Source organism: Apus apus, chromosome 5 (genome assembly GCF_020740795.1).
Source record: "Apus apus isolate bApuApu2 chromosome 5, bApuApu2.pri.cur, whole genome shotgun sequence".
Taxonomy (NCBI): Eukaryota; Metazoa; Chordata; class Aves; order Apodiformes; family Apodidae; genus Apus; species Apus apus.
In genome coordinates, this window is record NC_067286.1 from 28,755,878 (window position 1) to 28,772,708 (window position 16,831).

Consider the following 16,831-nt stretch of genomic DNA (forward strand, 5'->3'; position numbering starts at 1 on the left):
AAACACTAGTCCTGTTTCTTGCTATAGTGAAGGTAGGCAGTAAAATAAAATGCTGCTTTTGTGAAGGGCTCATTTTTAGAGTGTTTCCTATCACTTGGTGATAGTAGAGGATCTTCCTAAATGTGTTTGTATTTTAATAACCTTTTCCATGAGATTAATAGAATTGTGTTAATTTAGGTTCAAAGCTAGAGTCTATATTACAGCTTTTCATATGGATTTTAGTGACATCGCCTCAAGAAGTTCTGACCCCACCTATGCCATTTCTAATCCTGTCATGGGAACAACTGGAAACTGTGCTTCCCTTGGCTGCATTTCACAGTGCAGGCATGAGCCCTCCCTTTACCTTTAGATGTTAGATTAGTGGTATGGTTGTATAGAATGGAAAGGGAAGGAGGAAATACTCTTTCAGATTAGATGCCATCTTTTTAGAAAACTCTCTGTGTCTTCTTCCCTAACAGGTCTGCTGTCATTTTTATAAAGCTCTGTTGCCTTTCCTCTGCCTTCCCATCAATTTCTCTGCTACTAGCAGAGGCTATAGATGGCCCTTTTTACTTTGGCAGATGCTTGCAAAAATAGCAGCTGAGATGTAGTTTTTCAGAGATGTTCTGATGTGAGTACAGATCCTTTAGAGCAGTTAACTGCCCCTCACCTCCCTGCCAAGCAAATTAGCCCTAAAGGACACATCAGAAATTATCTCAGTCAGGCAATAGAGGAATTGTACAGAATTGTAGAAGTGGGCTCCTACCTGCCTAATTTTTAACAGTTGTGTGTGACAGAGTGCATGCCTTTGCAGCAAAGAATTAACTATTCTTTGTCTTCTTTTATAGCTTTTCCCTATGAAGTTCTATTTTTCACGTGTAATCTTAATTTCCATTACCATTTTGTTTCCTCACTCTTTCTTCAGGTGAACATGACTTGAAAACTTCACTGCTTGCCTTCAGACCTTATCTTTACCTGTGCAAAGCCTTTGGCTGATTCCTTAGAGGAAGGAGGAAACCAAAAGACAGTTTCAGCTACTTTTGCTGTCCTCTATCACTGTGGAACCTGTTTGGGTTCTAATAGAGCAGCTTTTGGACTCCTTACTGGGTTGTCCTCACCTGTTCTGTGGCTAAGAAGGTCTTTCCTTCCTTTTCACCTGTTGGTCATTGGGAGCCAGAGGCAGCTGAGAAGGTGCAGTGAGGTGCTAATTATATTTCTGAGCTGTGCTGAGAAGGTAGTTACGATGTGCATAAAAGTGCATACTGGGTGATAGGATTGCTGGTTTTAAAGCCCCTCCTAGCAACTTCCAATTTCCTTTCTATGATTTGCTTTCAGATATTCTTATGATAAACTGAGTTGCAGGCCTACAGAAATACTTCTCCCTAGGGATTTAATGGGAGGCAAGTAATCTTTTTTTCTTGCCCCAAAGCAGACAAGAGGGAGGGTGTGTAATGACAGATCCTGAGCCCCTGACCATTGCTGCTTTTTTTGTTCTTCTCCTAGCTCCTCTTGAGCTTTCTGCTGTGCTGCATAGGACAGAGAGACCCAGACAGAGGCTGAGCCAAAGGCAAAGCTAAATGCTGGCCAATCAGAGCAGGGAAAGTTGAAGAAAGGAAGGAATGAAACTGCTTGTGGCATTAGTGCACTTTTCTTGTTCAATAGGTCATCTCCCATTCTAACTCAGTTGTCATTTTCATTGTCCCCAGTGTGATGGATACAGAGAGTGGAGCTAGACATTTCTGCTAAGGTAACCAGGAGTGAAAGTGTACATTGGAATAGGCCTTTATGGATGTGTGTCATTACCCTGTTTAGATGAATGGGATCCGTCCCACCACAGCAGAGCTATTGTTACAAGCTGACAGACTCCAGAGAACAACTCTGCTTAACTCTTATTTCTTTGAACGTTTTTATGCCTGTTTGTTTGTTTGTTCATCTGTTTATTTGTTTTGTGTGTGGTGTTCTTTGCTTTTTTCTTGCCTTTTTTTTTTTTTTTTTTTTTTTTTAAAGCCAGAGGCATGGAAATAGAAACGCTCTAAAGGAAAGTTTTAATTTTGCAGAAATCATCTGAAACAGAAAAAAAATACTACTGTTCCCTAAGCTCCAGAGCAGATTTACATGTGCATGCTGGCTAGGAAGGTATCTTATTTTCCTGTCTGGAGCAGGATTCTTGCTGATGACAGTCGGGTGTGGCAGGAGGGCGGAGTAAAAATGTCTACCAGCATTGGGGCAGCTATTGGGTGCTTCCCTGAGCTGAAGGCTGGCAAAGCTGAGGGATGGAATATTGAGTTCTCTGGGTGAGCTGAAAATGGCATTGACTTCTTTGCTTTCACCTGCACTAGAATATATTGCTCTGGTTTAAGATGTACTCCAAACTTTTTCCTGGAATGAGGAAATTATCTGGTTAGATTTGCATTGTGGAGCAGTGAGCCCCATTTGTAATCAGAATCATTAGCCTACAGATGATAAAATAACCCATAACCATTTCTCTTTAGAAACAAGCTTTTAATGCTCATTAGCAATGACATAAACTTCTCTGAACCACTTTCCATCCCTCGTGCTGAAGATGGCTGAGTAGGGCCTCAACTATGTAAAGTGCACGTAACAGAGCACATCAACAGTGACTGCTCCCCTTAGCTTTGGCTGGGCTTGTCCAAATTTTGGTTTGATGTGTTTAAGATCTTAATTGTCCCTTGGAAATGATTGTAAAACAGTATTTCTTTTGCTGCATCAAAGCTGGATGTTTGCCACAATTTAGTCCTATCTTTGATTTTTAATGACTTGAGATGAGAGCCATTCATCTGTGGCATCTTTAAAACTGGCTGCATTTTTGCTATTTCAAAAAATGCTTCTGCTGTGTGCATGTATGTGTTAGATTGTCTATTATTTGATGAAGTTTTGTCCTTGCAGCCCGTCTTTCTTCATGGTTCCATGAAGAATTCTTCATGATTCCAAGAAGAATTTACCTTTTTAAAAGCACAGATTTCTGGAGAACAGTGTTGTGGCTAATATTGCCATCCAGGAGATAATTAGAAACAGATTTGTTCAATGTTGTGTAAGATCGCTGTGGCAGCTCTGAATGGCCTACAAGCCAACAATGGCACTGCTATGGAAAATGCAATACACTTTGAACATTGAAAGCTGAGTGGTGGGCTGGAAATCTTGGAACTACTGCTGCCTGCCTGTGAGAGGCAGCTGCTTTGGGGAGCTTGCAGAGGGTTACATCTTCTTTGAGATCCCAGCTGATGGTTGGTACCTCTTGAGCAGGAACAGATGCAGCCTCCCTTCAATCTCTTATGCTGAGTATTTTTTTCAGAGTGGAGTTTGATTTCTCAGTGCTGTTCATCTTCCATAAGCAATTCTCAGTAAGAGCTTTTGTTTTATCTCACAGTTTGCACAGATTTTGAGTCAGTTTTTGCTTGGACCTAAGTCCCTTCTCTTTATGATTCTTTGGTCTTTTCTGTTAGTGTTCTGGTATCAGTGGCTTCTTTGTTGACTACAGGAAGAGAATGAGCATGACCAAATCTTTCAGATATAGCCTTTTTTGAAACAGATTAGAGATTTTCAATAATGCTGAAGAGAGTTTTGTCAAGCATTGCCGAAGATGTAGCTTACTAATTTGGATTTATTTTATTTACCAATACCTATTAACTTCTTCATATGATGATCTCAGAAGTCACTATGGAAGCCAGTTCTCCAAGAGGAGAAGAGGTCATTGTATGGAAAATAGCTGAAAGCTGTGCTGTCACTAAAGGAGTACATTTTAGTATCAGATAGCCAGTGAGACATAGCTTTCAAGTTCATGTAACACTTCGTATGGTGGAGTTTACATGGGGTAGTTTAAAGCCTATGTTTGAGAAATTAATTTTTCCCCATTGGTACTACAAATCATAGTTGCTTCACATCAGAGCTCTGCTGGGAGTGGCTTAAAAGTGTTAAACAACAGAAAAGTCTTTCCAGCCCTTTCCTGAGTGTAGTGCAGTAGATTCTGAAGCCAGGTCTTGGCTCAGAAGACTCATCCATTGCTGGTATAGCTGGACTTGCACTTCTTAAAGAACAGGTTCCAGCTCTTCTTATGTCTTTCCACAGTGACTCTGTCTCTGCACATGTCCATCAGCCTGGATGCTTAGGATAACTTTTAACTATCCACAAACTCTCTCTGGGTTGAATTCAGATTGCTGTTGTACTTTTCAGACATCAAGATGGTCTACAGCCATGTATTCCTTCACCTGGAGAAGGTCAAGGAACCCCTCCCTGTGTTAGGGACCTTCATTTCCCTTGTAAGGCCAGGTCAGTGTCTTCATTAATCAGCTCTCCAAGGCCCCCTCCTTGCTTCTGTTGAGGGTAAGATTTTACAAGTACTTAGCAATCTGAAGGAAAATAATTGAGAGGAATTTGCTAAGGAGATCTGTATCCATTAGATTCTTTTGTGACTGTTTACAGATTTACAGGTTTAGCATTTTGTGAAGAACTAGTCCTCATTAGTCTCGGTGCAGCTATTGAGAATTGCCAAACATCTCTTGGGTGATGTCACCCCACTTAACAGTGAATGTCACAGGTGATGAACAACCTCAACAGCTGTTAAAGATGAGAGGAACTGGAGTGCACAGAATCTGGTCAGACCAGCCTGTAGGAGAGAACTTCCCAAACTCTTTGCCATTAACAGAACCACCGAGCAATAGTCCTTCTAGTCAACATAGCAGCCATCTAAGACCAGAGTTAGAGGACTCACAGATCCCCATAGTACCATGGAAGACCTTTTTTCTGGCATTAAATACAATAGTGTTCTGCTTTTGTATAGACTCTACTAAGCAATTCTTCTGGTACTGAAAAGGAGTAGGACTAGTGAACTGTTTAATGAGGGATATTTGTGTCCACTGCTGTGGAACTAGCTAATTTCTTGGTGGTCTGACATGATATTTAGCTGCTATGAAGTATTGGTGGTGTAGGTTAAAGAATGGCCTGCATTTGGACTTGGCTAATCTGAGGTGGAAGGGCTGGTGAGGTCTGAGAAGACAGGTAACGGATTTTAATCTGGTGTTCTTCCATTAAAAAACAAACAAACAAACGAAACAACAAAAACTCCAGAATCTTAGTGTTTTGGTGTTTCTGGCAGCATTTTGTTGGGCAGTTACTCAAAAAGGCTGTTCAAATAACTGAACTGAAAAATCCCCTGGTGAGGAGAAAAGATTTTAGTTTGATTCAAAACTAAACACATTCTCTTGTTCTCAATGAAATGACACTTTTCCACTGCCAAGTGTGCACAGGCTTGAATGAAACATTTAATTTGTGAGTATTTTTTGCCTCTCTTAAAAACAATTCCATCCAGCTCACTTTTGAAGCAAGGTACTGCTCCAAAAGGGAAGTCCAACTTCTTGTTGCAGAACGCTGGCACAAAATGCCTCACCCTTTCTGAAAACTGTTTTCTCCCTCTGCTGCCTCTTAACTCTTTCTCCTCTCCTGCTTGCTTTTGACTGAAACTACTTCATTCAAATTCCTTCCTTCACTCAGATGTTTAGATCACCCTGAAATTACATTTTTTAGAGAGTAAACTGAGACATTTCACACACACACCTCCTTTCCCCAAGTGCGTACGGATGCTCTGCAGGGTGCAGTTTTAGCTCTTGCCTACCTCTAGAAATTTGCTGTTGCTGGGACTTTGGTGGAGAGGTGAAAGATGGCTGCCATGTTGATGACATCTTGATTGGCACTTAGAAATTCCCAACCAAACAGGGGATTTAACTAATGGAGAAGGGAAAGAAATCTGTAGATGAAGTGATTTTTCTAGCTTCTGTCACTGTGTTACAAACAATGGAGAGTGTGCATGGAGAGCACAGCCCACTCAGCAGTCAAAAGGGTTTAAGGGTTTTTAAATCAACGAGGGACTGAAGCAACTTGCTTCAAAATTGTTTTTGTTTGTATTTAGTTGGGTGAGGCAGTTCTACTTATGTCTGAATATATGATTACGTTAGCAACAGTGTAAACTATGCTTGTGTGGGCATAGTCAGACCTCTTGCATTTACAGTGTGCTTGCATCAGTTATCAATCATTTACTCATCATGTGCTGAATTTCCTTACCTGGATGATACACAGTTACCTCATGTAACAGCAATGAGGTTGCTGCCTGTGCAATGGCGTGGTGTCTTCTGCATAGTTAACTTTATTTAATATTAAAGTTATGAGATTTTAATAATTTCTCTGTAGTTTGCTATTTGATTTGAAATGTATGGAACTGTGCTGGCAGGGAATCAGTCTAGAGTTGTTCCTTCATCTTTCTAGAAAGAACGTTTGTCCAGAGATTAGTAATACTCTCTCCTTTTCCCCTTCGCTTCACCAGTGTAAACCCAGCCTGCCATGTTTTCAATTGTTGGTTACTTTTATGGGAGGGCTGTTTCCTGGCCTGTGGTTGACATCATCTCTGAAGTTCTCCCTGAAGCCCTGGGTGCTTGGGAAGACTGCAGTGGTGCAGGGGGACTGTCTTGATGCTCTCCAAACGGACTGGGTGAACATGGCCTGCTTGTAGCGAAGAGGTGCCCACGTCACCAAGCATTGCCTGTGTCGTGCTCGCCCGCTTAATCCCAGCGGAGAGGCCCTGGTCAGAGTGCCCTGGGGAAATGACATGTCCCATCCACCGCCACCACCAGCTTGGGTTAGACACCGTGTCAGGTCAGCGTGAAAACACTGGAGCCAGTTTTTTCAAGTGTGACCTTGGTAACACGGGTATGCTGGGCAGTGCTGGGCGTCCCCACGGGTGCGTCTGCTGTCTGTCTGCAGTTTGTCCCTGGGAGTACTGGGGAAGGGCCAGGCGTTTGGACAGCAGTCGTGGGTTCAAGCAGGTAGCCGAGTCCTTGTTCAGGTTAAAGAGAGAGGAAGAAAGACAGAGCTGGTATCTCATTTTATGAGGGATTTTAACAAAGGTGACACTCTTGCGGAAGGCTATTCAAGCTGCCGTTTCCCTAGCATTTTAAATACCACCCCACTCCTCTCATTATAGCTGGGGATTTTGGCTCTCCCGGGGGGGAGGAGATGTTCTAAATGGGCGTCAGGGAGGTGGATTTAATGCACTAGGAAGAACTGGCTTCACCAAGTTAAAAAGCAAAAGAAAACCCAATCCTCCATTCCTATTTTTAGTGTTTATAACCAAGTATTTTTGCTTGGTTGCTCATTTTGAAAGGGTTTAGTGAGCCTGCCAGTTGATTGAAAGCTCTGTGGTGTGTGAGCTGGCCTGGCTGGGGAGCCTGCAGTGCATAGCGACGAGGTCAGAGCTGTGCTGGGGGTTTTTTTCCACTGCAGTTTGTTGAAGGGTAACAAAAATGTCCCCCGGGCAAAGGGGATGTTGGCTCTCCAGGTTGTGGTGATTCATCTTGTCTGGATAAGCCGCCTTACTCCCAATCCTGCGTTTTCACCTCCATCTACCTCATCCCTACTTCACTGTGCAACCAAAACCAACACCTACCCTGCCCTGTGCAGGTGGGATTGCTGGGGGGGTCTCACACAGCCAACCCACCCCGGGCTTGTACCTGCTGGGCAGCATTAGCATTTGGTGCCCATCCTCCTGGCCAGTTTGTGCTCTATAAATGGGTTTATATTCGTCATTAGGAGCTATGTCCCTGGCATATGGAGTCTGTGCAGTGCCTGCAGGCAGGTTTCCTTCCTGTTGGTGTTGGTAAGCAGCCCAAGTGCCTCCTGGCAATTAGCAGATCATTACCCATAATGCAGTGTTGCAGCCTGGTGGGTTTTCTGGAGGTCACTCTGACCTAATTCACCCCTAGGAATTGTACAGTGCTGGCATGACTTACCAGTGCATTAACAAGCTGATGCTTCAGTACAAGGTTATTTGAGTGCTTCCACATTTTTTTTCTTAGGCAAGAAATAGCCATTTTGTCTAGCAGCCAACAGTGGCTAATAGGGGCTGGTCTGGAAGAGGAGGGAGCAGGGTGCTGGCTGGTTTTGAGATGGGACATTGTGAGTGTCTGGCATTTCCTTTGGCTTTAATGTTAGGGGTCATTTCTGATCCCCCACAGCCCAAACCCCAGAGGGTATGAAATGGAGGTGCAGATTACAGGCTGTCTCAGGCAGTTTTGTGGGGCAGGCATGCCTGGCCAAAGGGGGACCCCCACAAGGCTTGTCCTCCCTCTGGCAAACTAGAGCCCAGGACAGACCGCATGGCTGCAGCATCACCAGCCCAAATCAAGCTGGTGTCCCAGGGCTTTGATTTGCATATGCCAAAGTTAATTGTCAGCAGTTTTTAGAGGCTTTTAAAATATCTGTTTTAATTTCTCGCTGCTCCAATACTTATGGCAGGACTGTGCTGGGGAATGGGAGCTATGCAAAGGCACACACAAACCTATTGCAGTAAAACTGTATTAAAATATTTCTCAAGTATTTTTCCTGTAAGACTTGTGGCATCTGGTACCAAGGGGATGGAGTGAGGGGAGAGAATGATTTGACTGACAAACCATTAGGATGCCCAGAATAACTCACTTCTGGCTTTTCTCTTTGCATGCTCTGGAGGTTACCCCTGAATCCCACCCAGCTCCTCCTGCCACCCTGTGTCAGACAAAGTTACTCTGCCTTGTCTGCAGCTGATCTCTGGGTGCACGTGAGCCTGTGTATGCACAGATCCTTCATTTTGTTTATGCACGTGAGCAGCCTTTGAGCCAAACTCTGCTCTCAATGTACCCTCTGTAGTCCAGGCTCTTTGTCCTAGCTGATGCTGTTGATGCATAAAAATGTTTCAGAGGAAATTATGCAGTGTTGTAGAGTCAAAGATGGGAGCGAGTTGAGCTGGTGGGCAGACTTCCCTCAGGCAACACATTTTCCTGAGGAGTGCCTGGAGAGGAAGGGTGTTACAGTAGGAGCTCACTCCCCCTGTGCCCTTTGGTGTTTGCATGGCTAAAGCAACAGCATGAGAGCAGAGCAGAGCGAGCTGCAAGTGCCACCTTCCACATGCCACCATGTTATACTTTCCTGGAGATCTCTGGTGTTACTTGCTTTCAAACACAGGTCTGGCCTGCTCTCAGTTCCCATTGACTCCAATTCCACCTTCCCAACTGGGACTGGGACTGAATCTCTTGCACTGGGGTTTTATTTGTCCCTTGGGTGAGCAATTAAAGTGGGCTCTCATCTACTGGTGCCGAATATTCGAGCAATTGCTTTTGTAATTTATGTCTCTTTTCTCACTGGAACTGGCAGTACTGAGAAGCGAACCACCACCTCCGGAGTGCAGCTGGCTGCCAGTCCTGGGTGCTAATGCAGTAGAGTGTCCCTTCCCTTTCTGTGGGCTCAGTTTAAGCTCTGTCCATGCTGGCCAGAACAACCATAGGGCCAGAAAATGAAACAATAGGAACTACAAGCTCTGCTACAGCTGAATTATTTCAGAGCTCCATCAATTATTAAAGGCGTTAATTCTTCCACAATTACTGGCATATTGTGGCATATTAGATTAGGGGAAAGTTGGTCTCTGACCAAATCAGACTGACCAGCCTATTCACCAAGGCCCCCAGGTCCTTTCGGACTCGCTCCTGTTGGTGGTGCTGGAACATGATGCCTTGGATACTTGGGAGAAACAGCCAAGTTTTCTCATTTCCATTAGGATATAGAAATTCACAGTGATAATAATTCTTCTCCTCCTCTCCTGTCTAACGGTAATAAAACCCAATGATGCCTACGAGTGAGATTTCCTTTTCTTGTTTTGTTTGTTTATCTTAAGAAGCTGGATTCAGCAGGACTGTGTGCCAAAGGGCATGGGACAAGAGCTCTTCACCTGCAGCCTTGGACACCCACCCCTGCTCTGGCTGCCAGGAAAGCTGTTATGTTTTCCTATAATGAAATATTCCTGCTTCTCTGTGTCACAGAGATGCTGTGGCAGGTGGTGCCTTGGATTGTCACCCCACAAACACTTCTGAAGTCTTCTGTTTATGAGTATCTCCATATGAACAGGCAGGCTTATATCCCTGCATCGTAATATCTTGACATTGCAAGGTGAGAAGGGCCAGGAAAATGCCAAGAGCTCCCCATCCTCAACCCTTAGTAACACATGGTCTTTTTCTGAGAGTTGCAGCTCTTCAGGCTCTGATTCTGGCAGAGCAAAGCCTTTCAGTGTGGCTGAATAGATGGGGGTTTTAAGTACCCTTTCTAATCTGTCTGTTGTTGATACTACATTATCTGTAAGCATGCAGTCTTAGAAAAATGAGGGCTAATTTTTTAGATCATAACCATAGAATCATATCCCTTAGTAGAATTACAAGTTCCTTTTCCCTTCTTTTGTACAAATAAAGGCAATAATTCTGTCTAATGATGGCTGTGGTCATAGCAATACTTATTCAGTCCTAGCAGGAGGAAATTTTGCAGTTTCTTTATATGTAAAACTGCCATTATTTGGATGGGGCTCCTGTGACATAGGTCATTATATCTGTAATATGTATTTATAGTTGTATCAAGACCTGAACAGTTTATGGAATAAATTCTGATGTTATATAGCCAGAAGCCCTGTGGGTTTTCATTATGTTATTGATTAAAAAGCCCACCACTACACAGTGAAGATAAGGGAAAGAACTGGAAACTGGGTGAAAATTCCTTTTACTCTATATAAATAATTTCACATTTGTTTTAGAAAAGGAGCCTTTGCTTATTTTTTTCCCCTCAAGATAATCTCTGCCTTTGTTTGAAAAAGGTTATTGATTGGATTGTTAACTTAAATAGTCTGTAGCGGGTGTGACAGACCACATGGCTGCAATTAATCTTGTGATGCAGAATCCATTATTGAAGAAGCACTAATGAGCCGTTCTAAGGCCTTCACTGGTCACAGAGTGCCTGGGAGCAGCAGATTGCTCTTGCCCTTTAATGTCAGCTTTGGTCTTTAGTGCTATGCAGCCAGCATAAGCAGCAGAGATTTTTAGAATTTTAATTTGTTTTATTTTTATTTTTTAGAGTATTTATGTTAAAATTCTCCTTACCAATAGTCTGCAATTGTATTGGGTGCTGCAGGAGTCAAGAAATGGTCACTGAATACATTCAACCCCCACTGCTCTGACCAGATGTGTGGTGGACACAGTGTACAATTAAAGCCAGTGGCATGTGAAACACAGGTGTCACTATAAAATATGGTCTCAGTTGCAGGGTTCAGATCCAGAGGAGAGTTTCGACAAAGATGAGAGAGCTTTCAGACCTGATCTATACTTTAAAATATTGCTTTAAGACAAAGAGATGAGCTGTTGGAAACCTTCTCACTGCTAGTTTTATCGTCTATATTGTTTATAGCTATTGTGGCCTAGCAAAAGTTTAGGTAGAGTATAGTTATGGTAGATTAGAATGTTAACATATCACCTTCTTCTTCAGCAGAACTGTTTCTGGGGTGTATTTTAAAGGTCTGTCTATTGACTTCAGTGACACCATAAATATGTGTTACTTCTTCCCCCTGTTAGATCTGTGGCGCTGATACAGACATATGAGAGCGATCCAGGGCTTGCTAGGGCTGAGCCACCACCTGAATTATTAACTGAGTTCCAGCTGCAGACTCTTTGCTGCACACCTTCACTGTGGGAAATGCTTTTTCTCTCAAGATTAGCAAAATAAGTCTGTTTCTTCATCTTGACCACATAAGTTATGAAATTAAGCAAGAGAGACTTTCAGTGCCTGTAACTGGAACCACATTTTGGAGTGCTTTTTGTGTAAGGAAAAATTGGTTTGGGGCAAAACTAGCCTTTTTTTTTTTTTTTTTTTTTTTTTTCTTAAGGGTATTTGAATCTACCTGTAGTAACCTGCCATATGCAGCTACAGGACTTTTTGTCTTCATATATCTGCCCCAGAGGGAATGCCAAGAAGTGCTGTAGGTGATGTTCACTAGCACAGCTCCAGGAAGTCTTGAACAAGTGAATTTTCTCATATGTCATGAGAAACACTGGGTTTTGAACCAAAGTAGCAGGAGAAAAGGAGGATTGTGAAGAAGGAGAGCAGGGAAGGCAGGAAAAAGAATTTTAGTATTTTGAGCATCTGCTGACATGTTTGCCCTACACTACAGCGCCTGATCATGCTACTGGCATAAGTAAAAATAGCCTTTCCAATGACATTAGGTCAGGGTCATGGTACCACAAAGCATATTGTTTAATGTGAAAGACAATCTGACTTACAGACTAAAGACAGACATATCCACAAGGTATTGTTTTTCCCTTAGACATGTCATAAGCCCTGGGCTAACAGGGGGCAATCTACAACTACACAGACATGACTGTGGGCTTTTGTTGGACTCTTGTAGTCACAGCACTTGGAGAGAGAGCGAACAAGTTGGTATGTTTTTGCAAAATATTTCTACACTGCTGCTAAAAAGAAGCCACTCTGGCCCTTACTCCACTATTAATATTAGCTAAGCAATCCTCAGCCCACAAGAGCCCATTTCTTTTAGGCTGGTGGTGGGTGTGGTTCCTAAGAAGGGCTCTGCAAAATAGGATGGATCACTTCAAGGATAAGACACCATCACTACAAGATGCAACACAAAAAACCTGCAGAGGTGTTTTTGAGGCAAATAAGGAATGAGACAGTCAAGAGTGATAGCTGGAAGAGAGCAGGAATGGCTGCAAAGGGACAGTGATCAAGTAGTGAATAGAACCTGACCTTCGTGTCTTGAGAAAGGGAGAGTCTCTAGCTGGAGTCTCTGCAATGAGCAATGTGTGTATGCAGGCAAGTGAGCACGTGAACGTGTGTACACATTTGGCTGTGATTTATTTCTCTAAGTTTGATTCCATTATTTCTGGTTTTTTTTCAAATGTGACTGAAGCTATTTAACTCTCTGATTAACTCACCTCCCTGTATGAGTTGTTTTCTGTGATGTATTCCAGCACTGTACAACCTTTCTAGAAGCTGCCTTACTGCCATTGGGATGAATTCCTCCCCAATGTGTAGTGTGGCACATTTGTTCTCTTTACAGGTGTTGGAATGAGGTTCCACACTAGTTATAAATCAGATCTGAAGGAACATTTCAGTGTCACGTCAGGTTCTGCTAGTTTGGTAGCATCAGAAATTATATGAGTTCTTCTCAGCAAGAAAAGGTATCAAGTCACAAAATCTTCTGGACAGTTGCAGTTTCAAGGTCCCCAGAATTTTAGTTTCAACTTGGTCCACTGTAAATCTCAGTAAAATCTGACTCTTGTTTTGTGCTGACATTTCAAGGACTCCAAAACCCAGTGATCTTCTTAGCTCATCTGACCTCATCAACACTGTCAGAACATTTCTTTATTCAAAGGCTTAGCAGTGATATGAAGAACGTCATGGATCACTCTTTCCTTAAATATCTCCTGTATTTTCTATTTAATTTCCTTAATAACTTATGTACACACACTTCTTTGCTGGACAGACTTAGTTTTCTTATCACTACCACGCAAATGTAACTGGGGAGCAAAAATCCTTATTACACCATTTGGTGGTATCGTGGGGACAAAAAAGAGATGCATTCCCTACAGCATTATTGCCTTACCCAGCAATTCTTAGCAACTGTTTTCTTTACTGGCTAGAAAATATAGAAGCTTCTTGTAGGGTGGTAGGTGTGATGTGACGACACAGCAAAATGCTGCTGATAGGTCTGGTAATGAAGATGGTGCATCTATGCCCACATCTACTGTAGCTGTGCCATTTTGATCTTACTGGAGAAGCAGTGTTTCTTTCTCCACTCTTAAAAAGACATTTAGGCTGGTGGAGCTAGACAAGATTTTTTCCTACCCACTGGGTGAAATCTAAGAACAGCAGGTTGGCTGGAGGTGAAAAAACCCCACGCACCTGCCAGTGTAAATTTCTAGAAGTAGAGTGCAGTAGTGCTGGATGTACCTACCTGTATTTCTAGTTTTTCTATAGATGAGCAAGTGGCTGTCCCTGTCCCACATCCCTGTGCACCCTGTTAGTACTCCTGAGTATCAGAGAGGGATGCTAAATACAGGACTTTTCAAGAAGGCAAGAAGTAGTTTATTGCAGGTGGCTTAGGGACTGCCTCAGCCTGACAGGGGTGGTTTGGGAGTACAGTACTTTATTTCAGCAGTATATTTTTCTTGTTCTGTTTTGCAGAAGGAACACTGATCCTACCTTTGGTTTGTTTGTTTGTATTTTCCCCTCCAGAAAGCCCATTGCTGACCCTGCTACTGTGATACCGCTGTTTTGCAAAGCTGGAGTCGACACGCATGTAGGGTCGGGGGTTGTAACTCTGGCAATCTGTCCTTCCCAATTAGATGTGACTGTTCTGCTAGCTTTCCTTTCTTTATTCCTTTCATTTAGTTCATTGTGGGAGTTGGCTTGGGTTTTTTTTCCTTTTGGTTTCTTGTTTTGATCCTGGAAAGATAGCTGTGCAATTTGGTTTCTTCTGTGCCAACCAACTTCAGTGGCAGAGCTCTTAAAAAAATAAAAGCTGTATCCCTCCATCTTGTCTTGCTTCTTCTCTGTATGCTACTGCTTCCATTTAAGCAAAGTTTACAGAATTGCTCTACCCATTTGGACACCAGGCAGGGAAGCTCTGAAATGGAGAATAACCTCATTTCCACCAGGTCCTTCAGTCCGGTCGAAACAACGTTAATTGAAACTGTAGTTCAATTTCTGTTAAGAGGGATGGGCTCTCTCTGAAATTGGGTTTGTTTCTGATTTCATCCTTTCTCTTGTTTTCTTTCAAAAAAAGCCCCACAGAAAAACAAACCCAAAGCCAAACTGTTTTTAAGAGCTCTGAATAAAACTGCTTTGCCAATGGGGAATGGGTGGGGATGACTCTGATTTTCTCTTGTGCCCGGCAGCGAAAGGGTTAATGCCTGCTTTCCTCTTTGGTATCTGTTAGTTGCAGCCCATGTTGTGATCAGTCCATGTCCATGTGCGTTTTGTTCCCAAATTTAATACCGATTAATTAACAAGTGATAAATGAGCCTTAACAATGACAGTTGTTTCCGATCTTCCTCAGGACACCCGACCTGCCTGCAGTTCACCACAAACATGACTGAGGCTGTTAAAACCTATCAGTGGCAGTGCATTGAGTGCAAATCCTGCAGCCTTTGTGGGACCTCTGAGAACGATGTGAGTTCATTTACCTTTTCATGCAAATAAGCATCACTGCAAGCTACCCTCATGCCCACCCTTGAGAAGCACGTGGCGATGGTGTGGGCCATGACTTTCCTGCTGCTTCCATACACCGCCAGGAAAAGCCACTCCTGAGAGCAGACACAGGCTTCTCCCCAGGGCTTCTGTTCAGCCACTGTTCTCTGCTGAAATTACCACAGGTATCATACAGTGCCACTTAAGATGGTGATACTTGTGGTTCGTATGCTTATTCAATAGAAATGTACTGGACTCCATAAACTCATGTCACAGGGAGCTGCAAGAGAATAGTATCTCCAACAGAGTAGTTAGGAACAGATGTGCACGGCTGAAAACCTGAGAGATGGCAGGTATGTTTCTTCTGTCCCTGATGTTGTTTACTTTTTTGGCATGATTTTTCAACTTAATTACAAGACTTGGAAAACATGAAAATATTTGAACTGGGATGGCTAGGCCTCTCTCTAGTCACCTAATCATCTATCCCAGTAGTTTCCAAACCATGATCCAAAGCCTGCAGCTGAACTGGGTCCTCTCTGTGGGGTTTTCAGTTAAAATCTGATGCTAAGGGTCCTTGATAGTCTTTGAGAAACTTGGAGAATTTACAGTCACAAGAGAACTTTGGAGGCAATTAGCTAACACTGTATTCCCTATAGCAGAATAATTTTGAAGCCTGAGGGTTTTTTATTATTTTTTTTTTGCTTCAGCAATAAATACAGAACTCTAAAAACAGGGAGCTGTTATGTGTTAGAAATCATGGGATACTTCAGAGCAGCTTTTTTCCCCCCAGATATATGAAAGAGCTGAAGACCACATGGTGGGATAATGTAATTTCCATCTGTTTCACAGGGCATTTACTCAGCTGAGTTTTGATTCCATGCTTTTGATGAGAAAGGTTTTCCCTGAAAGGATGAGATCCAGCATCTGGTCACATTGGAGCCCAGCAAAGCCTGTCCTCTTCTCTCAGAAGAGCATAACACTGGCCTAAAAACTTTTGCTCCTGCATCATAAGGCCAGGAGGAAGTTCTCCACTGCTGCAGAGAGATTTTCAAGTTAGAAACTGAATTGCCTTTTTGATGAGCAGGACTCTTTGTGGCCTCTCAGAAATATGGTGGTTGATCATGGATGCACAAACATGATTCCTGTAGTCTTTTACATTCCCAGTAGTCTTAGTCTCTATGTTTCAGCTCAGTGTTCCTAGCTGAACTCTGCTGGTTACCATGCCTATGTTTTCATCTTGGCAAGAGACTAATTTACATAATTTTTTCTCTCTCTTCTCCTCTCCTTCTCTCCCTGTTTCCCTACTGTCTCCCCAACAACCCTGCCTCAGGACCAGCTGCTCTTCTGTGATGACTGTGACCGTGGCTATCACATGTATTGCTTGAACCCACCGGTCTTTGAGCCCCCAGAAGGTAACATATGTTGGAAGTCTGCTTTGAAAATCACAATGAAGTCCTTGTGGAGAAGGAAAGAGTTTCAGAAAGGTGGCTTGGGCTAAGGAAGCAGTAGCAAAGCAGAGGCAGGTAGCACTGGAAATAAAATTAACAGACATGGAGGTCTAGTGTCATCTGAGATGTCCTATTCAATCTTGCCTGGTGTCTACCTCCTCTTACAGAACATTGCTCTTTTGTGGGTCATTGGTATGTTTGGATGTTCCAGATGGCATTAGACACGTCAGTTTAGTGAACTGAGTTCCTGAGAACTGTGCCTTTGGACTTAGGAAGAACAAGTCAAAGGCCTAGAGAGAAAGCCTCAGATAGGGAGGTCCTCTCTGGAATAGCTGAGAGTCTGTTGTGAG

The 16,831-nt window shown here is 43.0% G+C and overlaps 1 protein-coding gene across 5 annotated transcripts in view; it reads left to right on the forward strand.

The window, feature by feature from the left end:
• DPF3 (double PHD fingers 3) overlaps window positions 1-16,831 on the forward strand; it is a 178,127-nt gene that overhangs the window by 146,648 nt on the left and 14,648 nt on the right. For all 5 annotated transcript variants that reach the window (XM_051620435.1, XM_051620440.1, XM_051620436.1 and 2 more), the window contains 2 exons: window positions 14,903-15,015; window positions 16,364-16,445. In XM_051620435.1, coding sequence (XP_051476395.1) covers window positions 14,903-15,015; window positions 16,364-16,445 — 195 coding nt within the window. The remainder of the gene's footprint in view (window positions 1-14,902; window positions 15,016-16,363; window positions 16,446-16,831) is intronic.